The 26,308-nt window shown below is 42.2% G+C and overlaps 1 protein-coding gene across 3 annotated transcripts in view; it reads right to left on the bottom strand.

Moving 5' to 3' along the window:
* The window catches only part of KIF3C (kinesin family member 3C), a 285,345-nt gene that overhangs the window by 27,627 nt on the left and 231,410 nt on the right, over positions 1-26,308 (bottom strand). For all 3 annotated transcript variants that reach the window (XM_033936155.1, XM_033936154.1, XM_033936156.1), the window contains one exon: positions 21,115-21,231. In XM_033936155.1, coding sequence (XP_033792046.1) covers positions 21,115-21,231 — 117 coding nt within the window. The remainder of the gene's footprint in view (positions 1-21,114; positions 21,232-26,308) is intronic.

Raw genomic sequence — 26,308 nt, 5'->3', positions numbered from 1 at the left:
AGAACTGGATCAAGAGCATAAGCTAAATGTAATTTACATAGATTTCAGCAAAGCACGGTTCCTCATAGAAGGCTCTTGAACAAACTTGACAGGCTGAAGTTAGGACCCAAAGTGGTGAACTGGATTAGAAACTGGTTGACAGACAAATGCCAGAGGGTGGTGATTAATGGAATTCGCTTGGAGGAGGGTTCGGTGCTGGGGCCGATCCTGTTCAATATGTTTGTGAGCAACATTGCCGAAGATTTAGAAGGACAAGTTTGCCTTTTTGCAAATTATACCAAGATTTGTAACAGAGTAGACACTGAGGAGAGTAGAAAACATGAAAAAGGATCTGCAAAAGTTAGAAAAATGGTCTAATACAGTGGCTTACCAAGTGGGGGCGGTCCGACCCAGGTGCACGCCCCAAGGGGGTGCACAGCTGGCCACCCTCCAGTGTTCTCCCTAGGGCAGTGGTCGGCAAACTGCGGCTCGCGGCTCGTCTACAACAGGGGTGCCCAACCTGCTTCCCTTCACTTCTCACAGCCCTCCTCCAAGCCACCGCCGCCATCGGGGAACAGGCCGGTGCCGAGTTCTGAGATCACCCTGCTTCTCTTCCCCGCAGGGCCGACCAACTCTCGCCACCTGACGTCAATTCTGACGTCGGAAAGGACGTTCTGGGCCAGCCAATCGCTGCCTGGCTGGCCCGGAACATCCTCTCCGACGTTAGAATTGACGTCGGGTGGCGAGAGTTGGTCGGCCCCGCGGGGAAGAAAAGCAGGGAGAACTCGGCACTGGCCTGTTTCCGATGGCGGCAGTGGCAGCATGTTTCACAATGGCGGTGGCATGGAGGAGGGCAGGGAGCCAGAAAGAAAGAAAGGGGGCAGGGTGAAACAAAGAAAGAAAGAAAAAAAATGGAGCACGGAGAGAGAGAAAGACAAACATAAAGAAGAAAGGGGGCATGGAGAGAGAAAGAAAGAAGGGGCAGGGTGAAAGAAAGAAATGGGGCACGGAGAGAGAGAGAGAGAGAGAAAGACAGACAGAAAGAAAGAGGGCATGCAGAGAGAAAGAAAGAAGGGGGCAGGGTGAAAGAAAGAAAGAAATGGGACACGGAGAGAGAGAGAAAACAGACATACAGAAAGAAAGGGGGCATGGAGAGAGAAAGAAAGAAGGGGGCAGGGTGTAAAAGAAAGAAATGGGGCAAGGAGAGAGAGAGAGAGAGAAAGTCAAACATACAGAAAGAAAGCGGGCATGGAGAAAGAAAGAAAGAAAGAAGGGGGCAGGGTAAAACAAAGAAAAAGTTGGGGGTGGGAATGATGTCTGGAGGAGAGGAAGCATACAGGAGGCTGAAAGAAGGGAAGAAATATTGGATGCACAGTCAGAAGAATAAACTGCAACCAGAGACTGATGAAATTACCAAACAAAGGTAGGAAAAATGATTTTATTTTCAATTTAGTGATCAAAATGTGTCCGTTTTGATAATTTATATATGCTGTCTATATTTTGCACTTTGGCCCCCTTTTACTAAACCGCAATAGCGGTTTTTAGTGCAGGGAGCCTATGAGCGTTGAGAGCAGCGTGGGGCATTCAGTGCAGCTCCCTGCACTAAAAAACGCTATCGTGGTTTAGTAAAAAGGGAAGGGGTATATTTGTCTATTTTTGCATAGTTGTTACTGAGGTGACATTGCATAAAGTCATCTGCCTTGACCTCTTTGAAAACCTACGGAATATAAATGATAATTAACATTTTCTCTGCGTACGGTGTGCTTTGTGTTTTTAAAATTTTATTGTTGGTAGATCATTTTGACTTGGCCACGAAGGTAAGGGGGAGGGAGGCGAGTTGCTGAAAGACATCTAGTAATCCTTGCAGGCTTGACTGTGCAGGGAATTATTTTTGTAAAATCATGTTTTGTTATGTGACTGGCATTATTTAGACTTAAATTTCTATGAATGAATAGAATGAAAATGATATAAAATTACTTGCTTGTTTTTATGTGCGTGTACTGAAGGTAAGTGGAGAGAGAGTGGGCTGAGGACGCTGAAGGGAAATAGGGAAGAGAGAGTGGGGAGAAGAAGCTGATTTATAAATTGACAATTGTACAGAATATTGTTTCTTTTATATTTTAATATAATAAGTTCAATATAAAACAATTCAAGGCTTGTGTGGATGGAATCAGGTGGTTTGTGGGGATAGGGACCGAGCTTACGGGGATGGGGAGGGGACGGAGACAAATTTTTTCCCCCTGTTATTCTCTAGGCTCTGCCACGAATCAATTTCAACTATGTGCAGATGAGCAGGGTGTCAGTCGGGTTGACGTAGCCGTTGCAGCGCAAGCGGGCACGGGGTATGGCTCTAAAAAAAAATCTTAATCATTGTACTGCTGATTTTGGCTCTTTTGACTAATGAGTTTGCCTACCACTGCCCTAGGGCCTTTTAGCCAGGCGCTGCACCCGGCTAATTTAGATGATCGCCTAACTGCCATCTATCGCGAATCCTGCCGCTGCTCAACATTTAAAAAAAACAAAAACCTCCACCTCTCACCGGCTTGGCAATTTCCCACCTTAGCCCATAGAGTACTCGTGCTTCGGGGCTTTAAGTTGTGCATGCCAGCTTCCCTTCTCTTCCCTCCTAAACCAGAAGTTACATTCTGGGGTGGAGGAGGGGGGGAGGAGAAGAGAAGGCACGCACACAATTAAGCCCCAGAGCATGAGTTCGCTATGGCTACTAAGGTCAGCGACGGAGGGAAACTAAGGGAGACAGGTCAGCGACGGAGGGAAGTTAAAACTTGTCTTGCTGCTCTTCCTTGCTATGGGCCTTCCTGGCTGCCAGGTCCTGCCTACTTTCTGTTTCTGCGAAGGCAGGACTCGACAACGAGGAAGGCCTGAAGCAAGGAAGAGCAGCATGAGGTCAGCGATGAAGGGAAGCTTGCGACTCCGCTGATAGGAGAGATGGGAAGAGAAATGCTGCTGCTGCTGCACCCAGGGAGGGGGGAAGAGAGATGCTGTTGCTGCACCCAAGGGGAAGGGGGAAGAGAGATGCTGCTGCTGCACCCAATTGGTGAGGGGGCTAGAGAGAAGTGCTGCTGCTGCTCCCAAGGGGGGGAAGGGGAAGAGATATGCTGCTGCACCCAATGGGGGAGGGGAGGGGGAAGAGATGTTCTGCTGCTGCACCCAATTTTTTGGGGGGAAGGGGAAGAGAAATGCTGCAGCACCCAATTGGGGAGGGGAAGAGAAGTGCTGTTGCTGCACCCAATTGGGGAGAGGGGAGGGGAAGAGAAGTGCTGTTGCTGCTACACCCAATTGGGGAGAGAGAGGGGATAAAGAACATCAGGGAAGGGAGAGGAAAGAGATGCCAAGACCATGGGAGGAAAGGAAAGGAGCTACCAGACCATGGAGGGGGGGAGAGATGTCAAGGGAGAGGGAGAGGACGCAGATGCCAGACCAGGTGGAAGGAAGGAGAGAAAGGAAGTAGAAGAGATGCTAGATAATGAACTGGGAGGGGGAGATGGAAGGAGAGGAGAAAGATGCCAGGGCATGGGGGGAAGGAAGTGAAACTAAAGGAGACAAAATGCCAGACCAGAGGGAAAGAAAGGAGAGGAGGTGTCAGAGGGAGAGATAAGAGGGAGATGCCAGGACATGGGGGGAGAGAAGGGAAGGAGATAGAGATGCCAGACCATGGGGTGGAGTGGGAAGGAAGGAAAGGAGAAGAGAGAGAGATGCCAGAGCATAGGGGAGGGGGGTGAAGCCAAAATGAATCATGTACAAAGGAGAGAAAGGGCACAGGATATACAGTTTATTGAAGGGACATAGAAAGAGGGAAGATGCCATATGGAACAGAGAGAGGGTGGACAGTGGATGCAAGGGGCAGAGAGAGGGTGGACAGTAGATGGAAGGAGAAGAGAGAAAGGGCACAAGCTGGGTGGAAGGGGCAAAGAGAGGGCAGATGTTGCATGGAAGGGAGAGAGGACAAACACTGTATATAGAAAGAAGAGAGCAAAGAGAAGATGATTAAAGCAGAAACAACAAAAGGTAGAAAGATTTTTTTGTTGCTTTACTTAGAATCAAGTAGTATTGTAACTGTATTGATAAAATTTTATAAATAGGAAATGGAAATAAGGCAATTTTTTGGACTAAACCCTTTTCCTCAGGACAGGATACCATAACAGTACTGTTCTGAAGAAAGATTTGGCCTCTGAAAGCTAATTGAAAAATGGATTAGTCTAATAAAATGGTATTTTCTTATTTCTCATTATTTGTTTTATTTTTATTTGTTAATTTGTAAAGTGGTGATTGTTATGTATCGGTTTTTTCAAATTTACATCTACTGTCTTTATATTTTGCACAGTATTAGAGTACATGCATTACTGTTTTTGTGGTGTTGTGGTGTTGCAGAGTCTGGTTTCTTAGCAGTTCAGTTTAACTTTTGTCTACATATTTCTATTTTTAGTTTGTGATTATTCTATATTGGGCGAGGGTGTATCTCTGTTCTGTGTGTATGAAAAGAACATAGTTTTCAGTTGGCATTGACTGTAGGATCAATTGTGCGGGATCTGGCTTGTTTAGTTTTACAATGTATGTGTTGGTGTTCTAGTGCTCACTTGCTTCAGTCTGTCTCTGCAGTTTAGGGCAGAAGGGAGTGAAGCATTTATTTTCAGTTGTATTTTCAGTAATATCTCGATTACGTATCACTGCACTTGAGTGTCGGCTTCTGGCTTACTGGGACAGTATGGGTTTAGTAAATCCTCTTATGTGTATATCATGTCATTAAAATTTATTTCTCTTAATGTCAAGGGTTTCAACAATCCAATTAAAAGAAAGAAAATATTAACTTACATATCATGTAAAACACCGGATATAGTTTTCTTTCAAGAAACGCATCTATCTAACTTGGAATCTGTTAAATTGAAAACAGCTTGGTCATTACCAGTTTATTATTCAGCTGCATGTAGGGGGAAGAACGGCACTGCCATTCTTATTAGGAATAGATCTGATTTGAAAGTTATTAGTCAAAAGAATGATACAATGAGTAGGTGGATAGCATTGCAAATACAAATTAAGGACCATACTATAACATTAATAAATGTATGTGCCCCAAACATGGATGATCCTGAATTCTATAATGAGGTATTGTCAATAGCGTTAGCCAATTCTTCCAGTTCCCATATCATTGCTGGAGACTTTAATTTAGTCCTGGAACCCTCAATAGATAGGAAATCATCAGTTAAATATAAACTCTCCAAAGCATGGTATTCTTTACATAATATGATCTCTACGCTTAATTTAGCTGATTCCTGGAGGCTGACTCATCTTAATAAATCCCAATATACATTCTACTCCTCGCCACATAACTCATATTCCAGATTGGATTACTTTCTCATCAGTAAATCGCTAACAAAGAATATTTCCTTGGCAAAAATAAATGAAATCTCTATTTCAGATCACGCAGCCATAGAATTGCATTTACTAGATATAGCACAGGACTCAAAAAAATCTTCCTGGAGATTTAATAATGCGCTACTTGAAGATACTCAGTTCAAGGACCTCATCGTTTCAGCGTTAAAAGAATACTTTGCCAATAATAAGCCTGAACAAACAAGTTGGCTATAAATAGGGGATGCGTGTAAGGCATATTTACGTGGCATTATCATAGCGTATCAGGCAAATAAAAAGAAAAATGATATGAAACAATTGTTGGAATTTGAACGAACGATTCAAGCTTTGGAAATAGCGCATCAAAATAGTCCTGACAGTATGACGATTTTAGCGGAGCTTCGTGATGTTCGGCTCAAATATAATCTATTATTAAGTACTCAAGCTGGTAATTCTCTATTTATGCAAACGACGACTTACCACAGTAATAATAATAGGAGCGGACATCTTCTTGCTAACTACTTAAAAGTACGGGAAGAAAAATCGACTATTCATGCTATCACAAATAGTCAGGGGACTGTGTTAACTGATCCTGTAGAGATTATTAATGAATTTAAACAATTCTATGATACGCTGTATACGACAGAATTGCCTGCGCAACAATCTGAGATATTCTTGAATGATTTTATTTTACATCCTATTATATCTTCGGAAGATAATGAGTTTCTTACAGCTCCATTCACACACGAAAATATTTTAAACTCCTTGCAAGCTATGGCTAAAAAGAAATCATCGGGTCCGGACGGTTTTACGGTCGAATTTTACTGTGCATTTCAGGAGATTCTTGTCCCCGTACTACTAGAACTATATACTTTTTTCCTGGATACTGGAAATATATCAGGGTCTTTCATGGAAGCAAGTATAATAGTATTACCTAAGCCTGGAAAAGATCCTCTTTTAGTACAAAATTACAGACCTTTGTCGTTAATTAACGTAGATGCCAAAATATATGCCAAACTCATAGCCAATAAATAGATTGCAGCAAGTATTACCTAGTATTATAGGGCCTGAACAAAATGGGTTTATGGTGGGACGTATGGCAAGTGATAACACTAGGGTATTTACTTCTCTTTTACATCATGCACAACATTCACCGCTCTGGCACTGGACGCTGAAAAGGCGTTTGACCGTGTAGAATGGAGTTACTTGTTTAAAGCTTTGATTTGGTTTGGCTTTAATGATCGGATTATAGCAATGATCAAAGTTCTATATAGCTCGCTGACCACAGTACTCAAAATTAATAATATCCAGTCTTCTTCATTCCGCCCTTCTAGAGGAACGAGACAGGGTTGCCCTCTCTCCCCTCTCTTGTTTAATATTGCCTTAGAACCCTTATTGCTGTCCATTCGGCAGAATTCTTCTATCTCTGGAATACTATGTGGTAAACTTGAAATTAAGATGTCTGCATACGCGGACGATATATTGATATATACCAACCCACAATCACTTCCGGAGTTGCTGGAGACTATATTAGCCTATTCCAAAAATTCTGGTTATAAATTGAATACTTCCAAAACAGAATTAATGCCTCTCAATAAATTTGTTACTAAGAATGATATGGTGGACTACAATTTTTGCTGGACCAATGACAAATTAAAGTATTTAGGACTGCATTTCGGGAATACAATTGAAGACACCATAACATTTATATCCACTGATATTATAGATAACATCACTAGATTGACAAAGAGATGGTCGCCATTGAATCTTACATGGTGGGGGAGACTAGAGTTGATCAAAATGGTAATCACGCCTAAAATCCTTTATCCTCTAAGTATGTTCCCAATTCTTCTTCCAAAAACATTTTACAATAAAATTGACCAATTATTGACTAAGTTTCTATGGAATTACAAAATCCCCAGAATAGCGTTATGTAAACTAAAACAGTCACGTAAAAATGGAGGTGTGAATTTTCCTGAGTTTAGGGATTATCATTCTGCTTTCCTTCTTAGGCAGGGCTCACGGTGGATACTTCACTCTGACCAAACTGAGTATCATGCATCCTGGATGGAGCTAGACAAGGAATTATATAGGTGGACAAAATTGTCATATCTGCCCTTTGTATCAACTGCTGGGAGGATACAGACTAAGGATTATGTATTAGATTCCTATAAACTAGCTATTCAAAATTTAGAAGATCTTTTGAATACCAAATGGAATAGATCTATGTATTTACCTTTATGGTGCAACCCTGACATTAAAATACAACAACATGTTGTAAATTGGAAAACTTGGACATCTTCTGGAATTTGGTCCCTACATCATATTTATGATGGGAATAATTGGATACCCTATGACAAATTGTGCTCTCTGTATAAACTGTCGCCTTCGGGCTTTTTCCAATGTTTGCAACTCAAGCACGCACTTCACGACCTTATACACTCGAAGGATAGATCAAGGCTAGTTCCAGACCTTTTGCCCCTTTGTAGTAAAATTGCCTTTCATAAAAAAGAGGCTGCCAATTGGTATAAAGTATTAAGACTTCATAAAATACATCTCCCAGATAATTGATGAACACTTGGCATGGAGAGTTAGATTTTGTCCTGGAGTCAGATGATTGGGAAGATATATGGACGTTACCGTATAAAATTACTAGCTCAGCTGCTTTATGCCAATCTTACTACTTTTTAATACACAGAGAGTATTGGACACCACAAAAATTATCGAAACTACAGCATACAAAAGGAGAGGGCCTTTGCTGATCCTGCAAACTAGCTTTGGGATCTTTGAAACATATGATTTTTGAGTGCCCTTTGTTGAAGGACTTTTGGGACAAGATTTGGTATCACATAACCTCTTTGATGGGTAGCAATGTTCCATTCACATAATAATAATAATAATAACTTTATTTTTCTATACCGCCATAGTCAGGCATCTTCTAGGCGGTTTACATTGTAAGAAGGCTGGGCATTCAGCGAATAACAAAAGGTCTTAGTACAATACAATAAGTCTACTTACAATACCGTACAATGAGTCTCAATAACAATACAATACAATACATTACTATGAGTCTAAATACAATACAATACAGTAAGTCTAAGTACAATACCATACAATGAGTCTAAATATTAAACAATAATCTAAAAGGGAAACTTTCGTATTAGTTGGAGTTCTATGGATAGTGAGTACCTGAATGCTTTGGTACTAACATATTAAGTGGAGTTCTATGGGTAGAGAATACCTGAATACATGAAAGGAGCTTCCTGAGAGAAAGAAAAGGCGTTTACAGTGGGGAAGTTCTAGTGGGGGAGGGAACAGTTTTAGTCAATGAATTTGGCGAAGAGGGCGGTTTTGATCGCTTTTCGGAATGCACTGTATGTCAGATTGGGTTCGTTTATGTAGTTTTTCAGCCAAACTTGCTGTCTGTTCGCTTGGAACTTAAAGGTTCTGTCCAGGTATGATTTGTATCTGCAGCCTGTAATCTTTGGGTATACAAAGATGTTTTTGTTTCTGGTTGTACGGGTGGGGTTGTGTAGGATGAAGTGAGATTGTAGGTAGGAGGGTGCTAGTCCCCAGGCTTGCCTGAAACAGGTGCAAGCAAATTTGAATAATATTCGAGCTTCTATTGGTAGCCAATGCAGCTTTTTATAGTAGGGGCTGATGTGGTCACTTTTTCTTAATCCGAAAATTAGGCGAACGGCGGTGTTTTGTATTAGTCTCAGTTTTTTTTATTGTTTTTTGTGAGATACCCAGGTAGATGATGTTGCAGTAGTCCAGGATGGATAGGATCAGTGCCTGTACCAGCAGCCTGAATGATGTTGGATCAAAGTATTTTTTTATGGTCCTTAGTTTCCATAGCGTGAAAAAACATTTTTTCACTAGTGAGTTTGTGTGGTCAGTCATAGTTAGGTGTGTGTCTAGAGTGATACCGAGTATTTTTATGTTTTTGGATATTGGGTATTCGTGGTATCACATAACCTCTTTGATGGGTAGCAATGTTCCATTCACATATTCATACCTGATTTCCACCATACATCTCACACGGGAATCAGTTATTTCAGAGATGTCCCACTTACTACAACTACTTTTACTAATTGCTACTCGTATCATTTTATCCAATTGGAAAGATTTTTCTAATGTCTCATATAATGAGTGGTGGAACACTGTTTGTTTGTACGCTAGGTATGAAAGAGTTGCTGCTGAACGTAATAATTTGCTTCGAAAGTTTACAAAACTGTGGGCACTACTGTTCTGCGATGGGGCAATTGGTTTACCGCATGCTGTCCTGGTGAGACAGAACCCCTGAACTCATGGCCTGATTTCTTGTCTCCTCTTCATTGTCTATATAATTATATAGGCCATACTATAACTTTCAGTGATACTCTTAGTGGTCTTATATTCTCTTAATCTCATGTGATCATTAATGATCAGTACACACAGCTGATCAGTTTGTTAATTGGGTTATGTTTTGTTATATTATTTCTTTACTTTCTGTATTTGAAGCTATATCACTGACCGATTGTATATGCAATCTGCTGGGTTATCTAATAGCTTCGTGGTCACTGTCTGTTATATTCTGTAACAAAAATATTAATAAAAATGATTGAACTGAAAAAAAAAGACCTGAATCTTTCTGGCTGCAGAAAAAGGCTAGGGATCAGGGATCAGGATTGCCAGAGGGAGGCAATGTTTAGGGAAATGATCAGGGTGGCAGATAATTTGGCAAAGCCAAGTGCTCCAGTTTGGCATGCTATCCCCTTTTCACAATTTGACTACATGGCAAACATTTTTGATCTCCAAACTGAGCATGCAAAAATGTTCTCTAGTCTTGCAATTTAGGCAATAAGGAGATAATGAGCTAATAAGCTTACGATTTCCATGTTTTCATATGTTTACATATGTAGCTGTGATCCACTGAATTAAATTAGATTAATGCATGTGAAACCAGTTGTTTTTGTATGCCTTAACAGTAGCTCATATGAGTGAATCAGTTCCTTGAATGCAATTCACTTCATAGTTCTAGAATAAATGCACTATATCTGAAAAATATTTGATATATGTTGAGAAATGCTGCATTTAATTGCTCCCCAAAAGGGCATACACAATGCCAGATTTGCTTTGCATGTACCTTTCTCATAGTTTCTGTCATTATAGTTGAACTTGACAGCCTGAACCAGTCGTGGTTTTCATACACCTCAATACAGTGTATTTTTGAGACATACAGCCTGTGTGCGCATGTGTTTTAAATAGGAAATATGAGTGTGTCTCCCAGAATGCAGTAGGATAGTTTTTTTTAAACAAAACAAGGAGCAAATCAGCTTCTGACAGAATGAAGTCTCAGCAACAAAGGGAGGCTTCCATTAGAATCTGTTCTCTATTGGTTGTCATGGCAACTAATCCTATTGTGTGCAGTCCCTATAGTTCCTCAGTAAACCTGTTCCTGTGAGTGTGCATCCCATCTTATCTTTGTCTATAAGACATAAGGTTTCTAGCTCATCAAACTAAAAACAGGACTTCTGTTCCTTCTCTTGAAAGGTGACTGCTGTTCTTTTTCTCTTTGGGAGAATCCTGCAAACCATGAGGAGCAGAGTGCATTCACTAGAGGGAGCTCTCAGTCAAATGGTTCTAGTCTCACGCTGTTACTGTTTTTGCATTCTACAAAGCCTGGAATTAGCATAGTAATTGCAGCCTTCAAAGAAAATAGGCGTGTGCCTATTAATTTTATTTACTGATGTACAAACAGAGATGGGGATGGTGTAATTATATTAAAAATGCAGTTTGGGGACTGTATTGGGCCTAAGGCCAGGATTAACTAATCTGCCCCATTGGGCCCGATTCGGGCAGGTCCGATGAATTCTGAAAGGAAAAAAATATGCAGATGGAGGGGGGTGGGGGGTGGCGATCGGAGGAACGCCCCCATCTGCCTGCACAGATCGCTGTTGTGTGATCCGTGCGCATGCACAGACCATCTGTAGATGGTCTGTGCATGCCCGTTCGAGCCGGGGCCGTTGTTTTTTTTTTTTTAACTTAACTTTTTTTTTTCTTTTTTTCTAGGGCAAAGGGAAAGGAAATGTGAAACAGAAAGGATGTTTGGAGTCCGTGGTTTTAACCCACTTAAGACCGTGGGTTAAAACCATGGGCTTGCATTACGGGGAATCTAGCCCTAAGATCTTGGCGGGGCTGGAGCGGGACAAGGGGCTTGAGAGAGACCGAGAGACAAGTGTAGGACTACTGTTCCCTCTTCTTAAGGGAAGGGTTTTGTGCACACACAGGGAAGGGTGGGAGAATCGGGGCGGCAGGTATATCGGGCTGCAGGAGTTCGGGGCAGGCAGGACTTTGGGGCGACTTCGGGGCAAGCAGGAGATCAGGGCTGACAGGGCAGAGGGCAGGGCTGCAGAAGGCAGGGCAGTTGCAAAGGGCTTCAGCGACTGGTCCTCAGCAGTCACTTTTTTTGATCGGCCAGCCCAGTCGGTGTTGCAGGGTTTTGTTTAGTGAATTGCGTCCCTACCTACTTTTGCATGCCATTGCCCTCATTTGTATGTGCGGATCGGAGGATGGTCGGAAGACAGGTAAGTGAATTGGGACGGGGTTGCTACACGATTGGTTTGCTTTGTAAATCTAGCCTTAAGTGAACAGAGGTCAAGAGGGTGCTTTGGTTAGTGGATAGAGTAGAGCTCACCCGATTCTGTGAGCTCCTAAATGGGCTTCGAGGGTTCCAGTTAGATATGTGAGAATGAAAATCCAGTGCTCAGAGAGAGACTCTTTTGCTTTTATAATTTCCACAGCTTTGCTTACAGCAGGGGTGCCCAATAGGTTGATCGCGATCGACTGGTTGATCGCCAAGGCAAAGTGAGTCGATCGCGGAGCCCATCTCGGGCTCTGTGATAGACTCACTTTGCCTTGGCGATCTACCGGGCCGATCAGCCTTCCTCTCTCTGATGTCAATTCTGCCATCGGAGAGGAAGTTTGGGCCAGCCAATCGCTGCCTGGCTGGGCCGGAACTTCCTCTCCGACGGCAGAATTGACATCGAGGAAAGGAATGCTGGTCGGCCAGATGCAGGGAAGCAGGGAGAGCTTGGGGTGGCGGCAGCTTTGGGGTCTGTTCCACGATGGCGGCGGCAGTGGCTTGGGGGAGGGCAGAGAGAAAGAAAGAAAGGGGGCAGGCAGGGAGACAGAAGGAAAGAAGGGAAACAGTAAAAACAGAAAGGGGCATGAAGAAAGAAAAAAAGGAAGTGAGGCAGGAAGAAAGAAAGGGCAGGGAGAGAGGAAGAAAAAGTTGGGGGAGGGAATGAGGTCTGGAGGAGAGGAAGCATACAGGCTGAAAGAAGGGAAGAAAGATTGGATGCACAGTCAGAAGAAGAAAGTGCAACCAGAGACTCATGAATGAAATCACCAGACAACAAAGGTAGGAAAAATGATTTTCAATTTAGTGATCAAAATGTATCTGAATTTATATCTGCTGTCTATATTTTGCACTATGGCTCCCTTTTACTAAACCGCAATAGCGGTTTTTAGCGCAGGGAGCCTATGAGTGTCGAGAGCAGCGCTGGGCATTCAGCGCAGCTCCCTGCGCTAAAAACTGCTATTGTGGTTTAGTAAAAAGGGAGGGGGGTATATTTGTCTATTTTTGTATGGTTGTTACTGAAGTGACAGTGCATAGAGTCATCTGCCTTGAAAAAACCCCGTAATAGGAATGATAATTAACATTTTCTCAGCCTACAGTGTGCTTTGTGTTTTTTTATTTTAATTTTATTGTTGGTAGATCATTTTGACTTGGTCATTTTAAAAGTAGCTCACAAGCCCAAAAAGTATGGGCACCCCTGGCTTACAGCATATTAATTATTTGTGCTTCTTCATTTTGTATAAATTCAAGTTTTTAAAAATTCCATCTGCTGTGAAGGGAAGTAAGAAAATTTTCAGAGATTTGGCAATGGCAAACTTTTTTCCAGCAGGATTTTACAGCCTCTTGTACCTACCATAAATCATATTTCTGTGGTTCCCTATACAAAACTTCAGAAAAAGCAATGCCCTTTATCAGAGTTTTGTGCTGATTTAATTGTAAGGTCTCAGACTGCAGGAAAGAGGGTTCTACATAGTGTCTCCTATAGGATCTAAAAGGACAGGAGACAAGATACTTATTGTATTACTAATGTAATTAGAAACTTATTTAGTTCCTTCTATTATTGGTTTACTGCAAAGTACATTTACAGCACTGCCAGCAGAGAAAGGTAAAAATAAATCACCCTCAGAAGACATTGTCTCATATTACAATCAGTGAATTTTTAAAATATATATGTATCAGTGACCATATTAAAAGAGCGAGCAAAAGACAACCTCAATGTCACATGCACTGGACCTCTGTTATATGGGCTTGAACAAAACCACACACATCCTCTGTAATATGGTCGAGTCTCTTTTCCATGCATTCAGTCCTATAACAGCCCTCCACAAAGCTTAATTTCTTGCCAACATCCTAACAATCCTATTGCATCTTCTCTTATTCATCCTCTTCCAGCTCCTCTCTAACCCTGCTACTATCTCCCTCTCTTATTTATTTATTTATTTAAAATTATTTGTAACCTGCCTATCTACAAGTCTAGGCGGGAACCAATGTAAACATACACAATCAGCAAATAACAAACAACAAAATACAATAGCAATACACACTTCTCTTTCCTTCCTCCAACTTGCACTTCAGTCAACCCTCTCCTTCCTGTAGCATCCCCTCTTCCTTCATCACCATCATCTTACCCGTACATTGGCAGCTCTCTTCTCTGGTAACAAAAATCTCATGCACGAATACAGGATGTCCGGGGCAGAACTTGGAGAAACCTCCCAGGAAAGGGATTTGGGAGTTCTGATTGACAAGTCGATGAAGCCGTCCACGCAATGTGCGGCGGCGGCAAAAAGGGCAAAGAGAATGCTAGGAATGATAAAGAAGGGGATCACGAACAGATCAGAGAATGTTATCATGCCGCTGTACCGGGCCATGGTGCACCCTCACCTTGAGTACTGCGTCCAGCACTGGTCACCGTACATGAGGAAGGACACGGTATTACTCGAAAGAGTCCAGAAAAGAGCGACTAAGATGGTTAAGGGTTTGGAGGAGCTGCCCTACAGCAAAAGATTAGAGAAACTGGGCCTCTTCTCCCTCGAACAGAGGCGATTGAGAGGGGACATGATTGAAACATTCAAGGTACTGAAGGGAATAGACTTAGTAGATAAGCACAGGTTGTTCACCCTCTCCAAGGTAGGGAGAACGAGAGGGCACTCTCTAAAGTTGAAAGGGGATAGATTCCGTACAAACGTAAGGAAGTTCTTCTTCACCCAGAGAGTGGTAGAAAACTGGAACGCTCTTCCGGAGTCTGTCATAGGGAAAAAACCCTCCAGGGATTCAAGACAAAGTTAGATAAGTTCCTGCTGAACAAGGACGTATGCTGGTAGGGCTAGTCTCAGTTAGGGTGCTGGTCTTTGACCAAAGGGCAGCCGCGTGAGTGGACTGCTGGGCATGATGTACCACTGGTCTGACTCAGCAGCGGCAATTCTTATGTTCTTATTCCTCTTCCAGGTTTCTTCACCACCACAGAAAAGCAGAGATACCAAAGTCACACACATTGAGAGTGTGACACTTGTGACTGGAGGGGATCTCACATATACCTACCCATTAAAAAAAACCATATTCTCAAGCATTCTGGGGGCTGGAATAGTGGTGCTAAGAAGTTATGCCCACTGGCCATTCAGGTAGGAGCGAGAGCATCATAATGTCAGAGAGAGACCAGACTGATGGTGCTGAACACAGGGTGCAGAGCTGTCTCAGTTGATTAAAAATTTGATATACCGCTTAAAAAATTGTCTAAGCAGTATACAAAAGAAGAATATAAAATCGTAAAATCATCAGGGTGACATGACTAAGACATGAACAACGACAAAAATATAGACACATTTGGAAAGGGAGGGGGATATACAATTCGGGATAGGATAGTGAAATAAAAAGGTCAATACAATGGGAGGGATATGCTCGTCCTTCATTGTTGTTCTTTGGTTGGAGAGTTACAAATCATAGGCATCTTTGAATAAAAATGTTTTTAAATTCGCTTTAAATTTGTTGGTAAGAATCTCTTCCCGCAGGGACAGTGGTAGTGAATTCCAAAGAGTTGGAGCTGTAACTGAGAAAATCTTTTTTCTGGTGCTGTTGTAGAAAATGGGGCCTGGAGGGGCAATAGGCACCTAGCTGAGAAAATGAGACATGGGTGATGACTATGACAGAAGAAGTGATTGACACCAGAGAGGAGAAATTTGTTGGGGAGATGACTGAGTGTAGAGAGAGGGGCATCTGCTGTGAAGAAATAATTGAGTGCAGAGGAGGGAATGTTTGCAGGGGAGGGTTAATGATTAAACACAAGGAGTTTGGTGGAACATAGTGGGAACATTAAACATCAAGAGAGATTTGCTGATAGGAAGGGGGTGATTGATGGGGAATTGCTAGAAGATGGAGATTGATTGACTGAGGCCAGGAAGAAGGAATTGCTTGAGGAGAGATATGTGTGTATATCAATGTATACTACTGAAACACCTTCAGTCTTACTCATTGGGGCAGTACATCTCAATCTGGCATGAGTCATCCTTATACCTGAAGAAGTGATAGTATTATCAGCAGTCCTGAACAATCCAGTTTGGGAGAATGGACGGATGGGAACATTCTCTGGTCAAACTGATCCCAGGTTAGTTACTTCGGGCTTAAGCAGTATGGAAATATCGCTCCAAACATTTCCAGACTCCCCTTCTAAACTTTATAATCCATCCTCATGAGGGAAACCAATTCATAAGGAAATGTGTTCTCATTGTAGTCCTTCACTCTTTTTTTTTTTTTTAAATCATTTTTATTAAGGAAGCAACAAGAGAAACAAGCAGAGTACATAGGTAAAATAGCAAAAACTGCAATGGATAGTATTACAATAGTCACCTGCAACAGCACTGAAGACAGCAAAAAGACATAAGAATATCCAAGAAAGTGAACAGCCCGTTTCCCTCATCAGCTCCACCAATTTTCAATACAACATATCCACCCCAAGAGCCCCCCGTACTAAGAACAACACAAACTCCACACGAAGCAAACCAGCCACACCCACGAACATTCACCACACACTGCCCCATTCAGTCAGTCCCCCCCCCTCTATACCCCCGTTTCTGGAGACCAGAGGTAACCATAGAAACACCTGCCACAAGGCCAAATAAGCCAACACCTCATGGTTGGAGGAACTTTTATGATAGCCAAGCTCAAAACGTGCCAGTTCAAGCATCTGGCGAACCCAGCAATCCAAATGGATAGGCCCTGCTTGAGTCCAAAACTCTAATGGAACTATTAGTTAGTTAGGTGTGATCGGCTCATGCTCGAGTCCTATCAACTTGTTAGAACTGTTACCGGTACCTTATTATAACTTACCTCACCATACAAAATGAAAAAATTCCACAGTTCTGTTCCTTTTAGAAACTGGGGCATTTGTTTGCAACTCCAGGGATAGATGTCTCAGTTTTGAAAACTGATTCATTAAAATGCAGTTGCACTGTCAGCACATTTCTTTAAGATGCATTTTCATTGTCCCAGACTGGCCAAATACTTATTTTTTCCAAATAACTTGGAAAGTATTCTAATATTAGTTTTTACCTTGATGAACGAAGCATGTAAGAACAGAAGTCCTCAGAAATAGCAGTTCCTGAAATGGAGTTTTAAAAAGTACTGGAATTATGAATTTCAGGGTTCAACAGGGCAAGCCAGAAAAATTCCTAACTCTTCACAGATTTGGCTGGGGCCTCCAAGGATTGTTCTGTGCATTAATCCACTGGGCTAGCACAATCACAATAGGAACTCTGTCTTAGCTTTCACTGGAATCATTGTGTCCAGCCACATGGGACACACAACAGAGACTCATATGAGGCTGCAAATATCTGCCCACAGCTGTCTAGAGACTATTCACAGTCTGTAAGCAAGTTACTGTAACCATGGGCTTTATGTGCACTCTGAACTCCATTTCTAGGCTGGCCTTTTCACATTCCTAGACTATTTCCACCCCAATGACCTTCCTGGCATTACTATTAAAACAAATATATTTTAACGGCAAACATTTTGGGCAGGATATTCAAAAACACTTATGTATTTAGGTCTATATTTGAGAAGCATCCCTCCCGACATTTGCATACGTCATACACATGTAAATGGTATTTTAGAAAGGGATCTAGTTATATGTGGTGATGCTGACATGGTAGGGGCAGGGAGAGACAATGGTTTGAGTGGGCCTAACATATCAATATGGATTCCCTTTCTTTGCAAGGGACATCCATATTGATGTGAAAAAACCTGAAATAACATTTACACCTGCCCCTAGGCAGGCATAAAGGCCTGTCAGAAGGGGCAGATGTAAAGTCCAAAGTCTGGCTCCATATCACCCCCAACATAATTTCCCCTGATTCCCTAAACCAGCAGAGCCCATTAAACCTTTCCAATCATTCAATTCACCCTTCCCTCCCATACAAGAAAATCCCTACCTTATCGTAGGGCTCTCCCCAACAAAGAAACAATACAATACAGCTTCTTATATCCCACAATTTTCGACAGGGAATCATTGTGGTTTATAGCAAGAAAGATTACATTTGTGATTCCAGATTTAAAGTGAGCAGATTTAACATAGATAGTTCAGAGTTGGAGGGGAATGATAAATGGGAGCGCTAGACTATGGACAGCATTCGTAACTACAAGGGGAAACCCCATTTAATCTAATCCCCCTCAATGCCACCCCATCCAAAACCCTCTGGTGCAAGAAGACCCCCCCCCCACCCCATACACTCTTTCCCATCCTAATAATGGCCTTACTGGGGATCTACCAACACCAGTCACTCCTGATATCCATGGTCCTAATTTTGAAATAGTGACCCTAGCTATAATCTCATGTAATTACCGCTAGTGAGACTGCCATGAGATTGCAGCTAGGAATAACATAACAACATAGCATTTGTGTATCACAAAACCATGTGGATCCTTGCAGTTAACAATTAAAGAAAGCTGAACATCAGGCAGTGAATTACAAAAATTACAGTATATGATAGGTCAATTAGAAAAATTTATCATAAAAGTAAGTTTTTAATTGTTTTCTAAAATTCCTATGATATAGAAGTAAAAAATAGTCGGCGGAGAACAGAATCCCAAATAGCTGCTTGATATTAGAGCAGTCTGTTATGAAATCTTTTCTAACGGCATCCTCTAACTGATAGGAAATCAAACATTGTTGAAATACGTGAAGAACGTCAAAAACTGCACCAACTTATAGCATAAATATCCGAACTTAAACATCACTCTTGCCGCAATAGGAATCGCTAGGAATCACGGTTGGCATTTTGAAAACAGGACCATGTACAGCAGAGTGACTATGGATTGCTCCTTCTCACTCTGGAAAACAGGGACCTCTGCTAAGGGGTGTGTGTGAAAGGTTGGTGGGTCTTCTTACACCAAGGTCTATCAGATGTGGAGTTCCAGGGTACAGCTCAGATGGAAGGGCAATATCCTTGTTGTGGGGAGGGGGGGGGGGCAGTTAAATTATCAGTGAGGATTTTTTGTTGGGGGAGGCAGGAGCAAAACCAAACTCTAGTCCCGGATGTGTGGTTATATCATGATACCATCCTGCAGTTATCTGTAAACTCCTACAGTAAACAGTGGCATACTGTTTATGAGACCTCTAGATAATTTCTCCTGACCTCTCATGAAAGGGGTGGGAAAAGGATTGGGACTTGTATACCGCATTTTTGTTGTTTTACAATCACACTGAAAGAGGTTTATATACAGATACTTCAAACATTTTCCCTATCTGTCCCGGTGGGCTCACAATCTATCTAATGGCATGGCAACCACTCATCCAAAAGAAATTCAGTGCAAAAAAGAATGGGGCCATGGACAAATGCCTTCACCCTCCATCTAAAAGTTTCCACCCCTCCCTTTTTTTCTGACAGAATTTTTTTAAAAAAGCAGATTTCCCCACCAGAATTTAAAATTGTATCCAATGGACGTTCCTGCCAAAATTCAAATTTGTGTTACCAAAGAACTTTCCCGCCAAAATTCAAATCACTTTCCTGCCGCATTTCAAATTTGTGACTAACAAACATTCTCAACAAATTCAAATTCATGACCAATGGTACTCCCTGTTCTCAATCAGGTCAGTGAACCCACTATATATAAAGACAAACTGCAGACCTCACAGCATAAGAACATAAGAATTGTCATAATGGGGCAGACCGAAGGTCCATCAAGCCCAGTATTCTGTTTCCAACAGTGGCCAACCCAGGTCCCAAGTAGTAAAACAGATTTTATGCTGCTTATCCTAGGAATAAGCAGTGGATTTCCCTAAACCATCTCAATAATGGTCTATGAACTTCTCTTTTAGGAAATTAGCCAAGCAATTTTTAAACCCTGCTAAGCTAACTGATTTCACCACATTCTCCAGAAACAAATTTCAGAGTTTAACTACATGTTGTGTGAAGAAATATTTTCTCCAGTTTGTTTTAAATCTACTACTTAGTAGCTTCATCAGATGCCCCCTAGTCCTAGTATTTTTGGTAAGAGTGAACAAGTGTTTCACATCTACCCTTTCCACTCCACTCAGTATTTTATAGACCTCTATCAGATCATTCCTGTCTCTTCTCCAAGCTGAAGAGCCCTAGCCGCTTTAGCCTTTCCTCTTAGGGAAGTCATCCCATCCCTTTTATCATTTTCGGCGCTCATCTCTGAACCTTTTCTAATTTCACTATATCTTTTTTGAAATACAGCAACTAGAACTGCACACAATATTCAAGTTGTGGCCATACCATAGAGCCATACAAGGGCATTATAACATGATGGTTGAAAGGTTGGTTCTAGTGGGGAGTGGGATAGAACACATTAACCGAGAGACAAACAATCCTTTATTTCAATAAACTCAAAATCAATTATATGTAGAAACACATGAATAAACAGTGTTTCAGCTTCTGGCTGGAGGCCTGCCTCAGGGGTGTGTCAATTGGTCCACTAGATGTCACTCCAGTGCTGGAAATATGAACTTGAAAAATCTTGTCAACGTATGTATGACTCGTAAAGAAGCCCAAAGCTCAAGAACCAGGGAACACAAAAGTCTCCCAAAGCGGACCGTGTTGGGTCATTAACTGGATCCTTTTACAACTAGGACATTATACCTATAGGACATTTAATTCATATGTTTCTACATGTAATCGATTTGAGTTTATTGAAATAACGGATTGCTTGTCTCAAGGTTAACGTGCTCTATCCCACTCCCCACTTGTGTTCTTTCTGTTGGACTTTACATGGGGATTCTTTTCCCTTTTCTTTGTTCTATATTTAAAATGTTGGTTCTACCTTCCCAGTTGCGGCAATACCCAGACAACTACAACAATCAGAACAATGTTTTCTTTGGTGGTGGTGGCGGGGGGAGGGTGAAGGGGAGGTGGTAAAATGTTTTTCTCTTTGGGGGGCTTAAATTGATGTTCTCTTTGGATTAGCACAATTTTCTCCTGGGAGGAATTAGCATCTTGTTCTCTTGGGGGCAGGGAGAGGAGAGATTATCATGATGTTCTCTTGGGGGATTATTAGCACAGTGCTATCTTGGGGAGGAATAGGATGATGTTCTCTTGCAAGAATAAGCATAACAATCTCCTAGGAGGATTAGGATGATATTTTTTCTTGGGTATAAGCATGATATTCAGTTGGGGATGGATTAGCATGATGCTTACTTGCCAGCAGGTACTAGAGGTTGAAGCTTCCACTGATCCTCTTCGCAGTCAAACACAAACCGGTTCATTATTTTGTTCTTCTCTTCCGGTGGGATGAAGTTTTCAATGATTAAGTACCTAGCAAAGAAACAGGACAAAAATAGAGGGAGGAAGAAGAAAGAAAAAGGAGGAAAGCAAGAAAGGAAAGCAAAGGAGAGACAGAAGCAGAATAAGAAAAGACCCAAGAAATATAGAAAATAAAATGAGACAGGAGAATGATATTGTTGAACATGCTAGAAGAAAAGTTATAAAGAAAATGACTATGGGCTCCTTTTAGTAAGCTGTGATAGCGGTTTTAGCGTGCGCTAAATTGCCACACACGCTAGACGCTAATGCCAGCATTGAGCTGGCGTTAGTTCTAGCCATGTAGCGCGGGTTTAGTATGCACTAAAATTCTGTGCGCACTAAAAACACTATCACAGCTTAGTAAAAGGAGCCCTATATGTAATACAATTAGATTTAATCAAAATTCCTTTCACATGAATTAGGCAGTCATTATGAAACCCAATTCGACTTTCAGTGTCATTATATTGTGTGCTATTGCTCCCTGCCCAACTTGTCTGCTGTGGATTTGTCATTAATGAGATAAGAATGCAGTAGAACAGCTGTGAGATTTACAGTTGGTAACATTTTGTAAATGTAGTTACAATCCCAATTTTTAGACTGCTAGAAACAGCTATGGGCTGGATGGTGGCACATTATGTAGCTAATCCAAGATGGCCTCTCATTTACTGGTTCTAGACTTCTCAATAGCTATTGTTAGGGTTACCAAATTTTACTGGCATGTGTGGATGCCCTCCTGCCTGACGCGATTTCGAGGAAGCTTTTCAAAACCCGGACAAAATGCTGGGTTTTTAAAAGCCATATGGACCCCTGGACATGTTCGCAAAAAGGAGGACATGTCCGGTGAAATCCGGACATCTGATAACCCTAACTACTGTAAATCTGGAAGCCCAGGAACCAGGTTTATTTCATGACAGCATCTGATTTACAGATGCAAAATGGGAACAAAAAAGCATTAGTGAACCAGCTCCAGAAGAGCCCAATATTCTGAATGTGTCATCAGAGACGGAAATTTAGATTTAGCTCATGCTTTTTAGTGGCAGCTCAAACCAAGTTACATATATGCAGGTACACTAAGTATTTCCCTGTCCCTGGAGGACTTACAAATACAATCTACGTGAGTTGCCCAAATCAGGGGAAGTTGTAGTAGAATATGAACTCTGGATTCTCTCAGCTCATTACTCTGACCATAATGCTACTCTTCCAATTCCTAAGTTAAGGTCTAGGTTTCAGCCCCTATATGAGTACACAGAAAGCAAATGTGTCTAAATGTTTCTGAATATAGGCACCTAGGGGTTGATAGTCAAAGTGATTTAATTGGCCAGAAACAGTTCCTGACCTCTTAAACCGCTTGTGCGCGGTCCATTTGCTGAATATTATACCAGTGAAAGTTGGCTCTTTTGTAAATAATCGAGGGGTGGAGTTGGCGCTTAGATGCCAATATTCGGCATTTAACTGCTTAAGTTAAGCAACCATATTGGACTGCATATATGTCAGTGCTATCTTTAGGTGATGTCGCTTAGGCAGTTAAATGCTTAATGCCATAAGAAATAAGAGGCTGCATAAACTTGGATATTCAGGGAAAGGAATTGAGGCTTGTATACAGCCGTTTTGTAGTTTTACAACCACACTCCAAAGTGTTTTACATACAGTACTTCAAGCATTTTCCCTATCTGTCCTGGTGGGCTCACAATTTATCTAATGTACCTGGGGCAATGGAGGATTAAGTGACTTGCCCAGGGTCACAAGGAGCAGTGTGGGGTTTGAACCCATAACCTTACGGTGCTGAGGCTGTAGCTCTAACTATTATGCCACACTCTCCTCCATGGGCACCCTGGTGCCCAGACTTAGCCCAGCATTGAATATCAGGAAATTATGTTGGTGGTGGCTAAAAAAAAAACACTCTCCGCAGCTGGCTGAATATCTACCCCTTAAATTTCAGATGGTTTAAATGGAAGTACCTATAGTTAGGCCTCCCTCAGAGATGCCTAAATTGATCCATCTAAATTAAGAGCCCCATGCCCTTTTAAGATGCCTCGATTAGGATGCATTGTCATTTACAAATAGAAATGATTCAGATATTTAAATATATCCAAGCAGAGTTGGAATTCAACTGTGGGTACCCATGGATGATGAAACTGGAACAGGTTCTCTGTTCTTCTCCCTTCCTGATCTCCATTGCATTTTTCCAATGCCCTTCCCCCACTTACTGCTCTCCTGTTAGATGGCATGGCCTGGTCCTCAAGCAGCAGTGACTTTGATTAACAAACTTCATTCGACATGGGGTCTGGGAGGCCTTGTGCACTAGCAGACCCTGTTGCACCTTGCACCCTCTTCCTGTAGGCAGGGCAGGATTAACCAATAGGCCCAGTAGGCACGTGCCTAGGGCCCGAAATGGTCAGGGGGGCCCAATGAAGGAGGGCATCAACATTGTTTTTTCCAAACGGCGATGGGCTTCTCCAGCATCGATCGGCAACGCAGCCTCCCCCATTGACGGAAAGTAAGACAAGCAAGCAACGCAGGTAAGAAAGACAACAGGAACTGTAATTTTACAAGTGGTGCTGCTTGCCCAAAGCTTCCTGCTTCCGCCTGGGCGCATGGTGGGGTGGGGGCGGGGCAGGGGGGCCCAGTGTACTTGTGTGCCTAGGGGCCCTCGACGAATTAATCCTGCCCTGCCTGTAGGGTTTCCTGTTAGCGTGGAAACCCATGCTGGAAGGCCTGCCAATGCACTAACCGTTAATACAGGCCAATTGCCACATTAAACACTTAACATGAATATTCTTATATGGTGGCATAGGATGGATGGTGAATCTGTCTTGCAGTAAACATAGTACTCCTGGTGGAATTCTGCACAATTCCACAGTGGAAAATTTGCACAGACTTCTCCATCCACACAGAATTCTGTGCAAATCTTCCATTCTGTCCCTCTCCCCTACGGGTCTGGCCTCTCTTCCTCTGACTAACCTGAGTTCCATGAGATCAGACATACCTGCGGGCCTCCCAAGGAAGCAGCAGTGGTGGCAGCCGGCCAGCTGGCATAGGCAGCGCAGTGAATGGGCTGCTTGTGGCCGGCCCCACCAGGGCCTTCCTTCTGCTACATCACTTCCTGTGTTGCCAGTAGAGCTTTCAAAAACAACCCAGATTTCCCAACAATAAAACCTCAGAAAAACCCAGATGAGAAATAAATTTAAATTCTGTTACTTAGAAATACTTAGTAAGTTCAAATACAAGTTTCTAGTCATCATTTATCATTGATTTCAATAGAGTCAACAACTTCAGCTTCATCAACATTTAATGTATTTTGTTCTGTATGTCGTTCCAAAGTCTTCTTGTGTCACTTCCAACAATGTCCTTCTTTCAGATCTTCAACCAGGTTGTTCGATGGATTCTATGTGTAACAGGCGCAATCTTTCTTCACAGCTTGTTTGGCGAATATTCGGTTAGAAACAGTTTTGCATAGCAGTTTGTTATATTGTTTGGTCTTAATGTTGATTTGCAAAAATATTTGCTTGACACATGCTAATGAATGAGGCAATGCAACCAGAGTGCATAAGAATTCCGACAAGACATGAAATTTTGGGTGACTGTTGCAATCTGTCAATTGTTTTAGCTCGAGCCAGAATGTAGGAGGTTCTATGTCCACAAGATGATACAAATCTGTTTTGCATGACGCTAGCTCTCACCACTGATCAGAAAGATGATCAAGGTTTTCTTAAGAAACAAACAGTTTGGAAACTGTAAGGCCAATGGAATAATTGACTGCTTATATCATCAACAAGCGCTGTCTGACAGATAATCATCATTGAAAGCATGCTTATACCACAGTTTTGCCTTTTTATAAGGTGGTGTTTCACATCCACTACTGCATCTGAGCTGTCGGACTTCATCATTGTCACACATTTTCAAAATATAACCTGCACAAACTTCAAGTAAAAACCCAAAATGTGGAAAATAAAAAAATAGCGCATCGCAGCATGTGACAAATGACATGAGTGTTGTTAGTCACATGTTGAAGTGAAGATGACATCTCTCCACATATGCTGATTTCAAGTTTCCCACAATATTTGAAAATTATTAATAATGTAAAAGTAATAAATATCATAATAAATATTGCAAGTGGATTTTCAGTGCCTTTGAGATTAGTATTATAGGTAAAATGGTTATGATGTGCTGACAAAAACATGCTATGACACAAAAACCCAGATTTTGATAGATTTAGGAAAAAATACCCAGAAACCCATGCAAATCCTAAAAACCTAGATCTGGTGGAAAAAACCCAGGCCTGGTAACACTTCTTGTAGATAGATGACCCTGCAGAGGGATGGCCTTGGCAGGGTCGGCTGCAAGCAGCATGTTCACAGCTGCTGCTGCCACTGCTGCTGCTCTGGGAGGCTCGCAGGTATGTCTGATCTCACCTGGGGGGGGAGGAGGTTGTCAGTCAGAGGGAGAGAGGCCAGACTGTGCAGGGGAGGAGGAGGAGGTGATGGGAGCATGGATGCTAGACCACAATTTGGGGAGGGGGGGGAAGTAGAGAACATGGATGCTAGGTCTGTAGGGAAGGGGGAGAGGAGGGGACATGGATCCTGGACTTCATGTAGGGAGGGAGAGGAGGAAACATGATGTGGGAGAGAAGGAGTCATGGATCCTGGACTGCAAGTAGAGGGGGGAGAGGAGGGGACACGGATCCTGGACTACAAGTGGGTGGATGGGGGAGAGGAGGGGACATGGATGTTAGACCTGCATGGGGAGGAGAGGGGAATGGGCAAGGATGCTGGACCCGTAAGCAAAGAGGAAAGGAGGTGAGAAGGAAACTCAGGCTAGAAAAGGGTGAGAAGAAAGAGATGTTTGATCGTAGAGAGAGGGAGAGAGAGATACCAGACAATGGAGAGTAGGGAAGTGATTTGAGGTGCAAGTGAGAGAGATGGTGGGTGAAGTGAGGGAACAAGAGCAAAGAAATTGACCCTGGAAAATTCACAGAGAAAAAGTCCAAGAGAAACCAAAAAAACACTGTGGAGAGACAATACTCCTGAATTGGACTTTATTAAAAAAATATATATTGCAAAATCAACATAGCAATCCACATAAAAACCTT

The sequence above is a fragment of the Geotrypetes seraphini genome, chromosome 3 (assembly GCF_902459505.1).
Source record: "Geotrypetes seraphini chromosome 3, aGeoSer1.1, whole genome shotgun sequence".
Lineage (NCBI taxonomy): Eukaryota > Metazoa > Chordata > Amphibia > Gymnophiona > Dermophiidae > Geotrypetes > Geotrypetes seraphini.
Note: the sequence above shows the minus strand (reverse complement) of the source record. Positions and strands in the feature narration are given on the sequence as shown.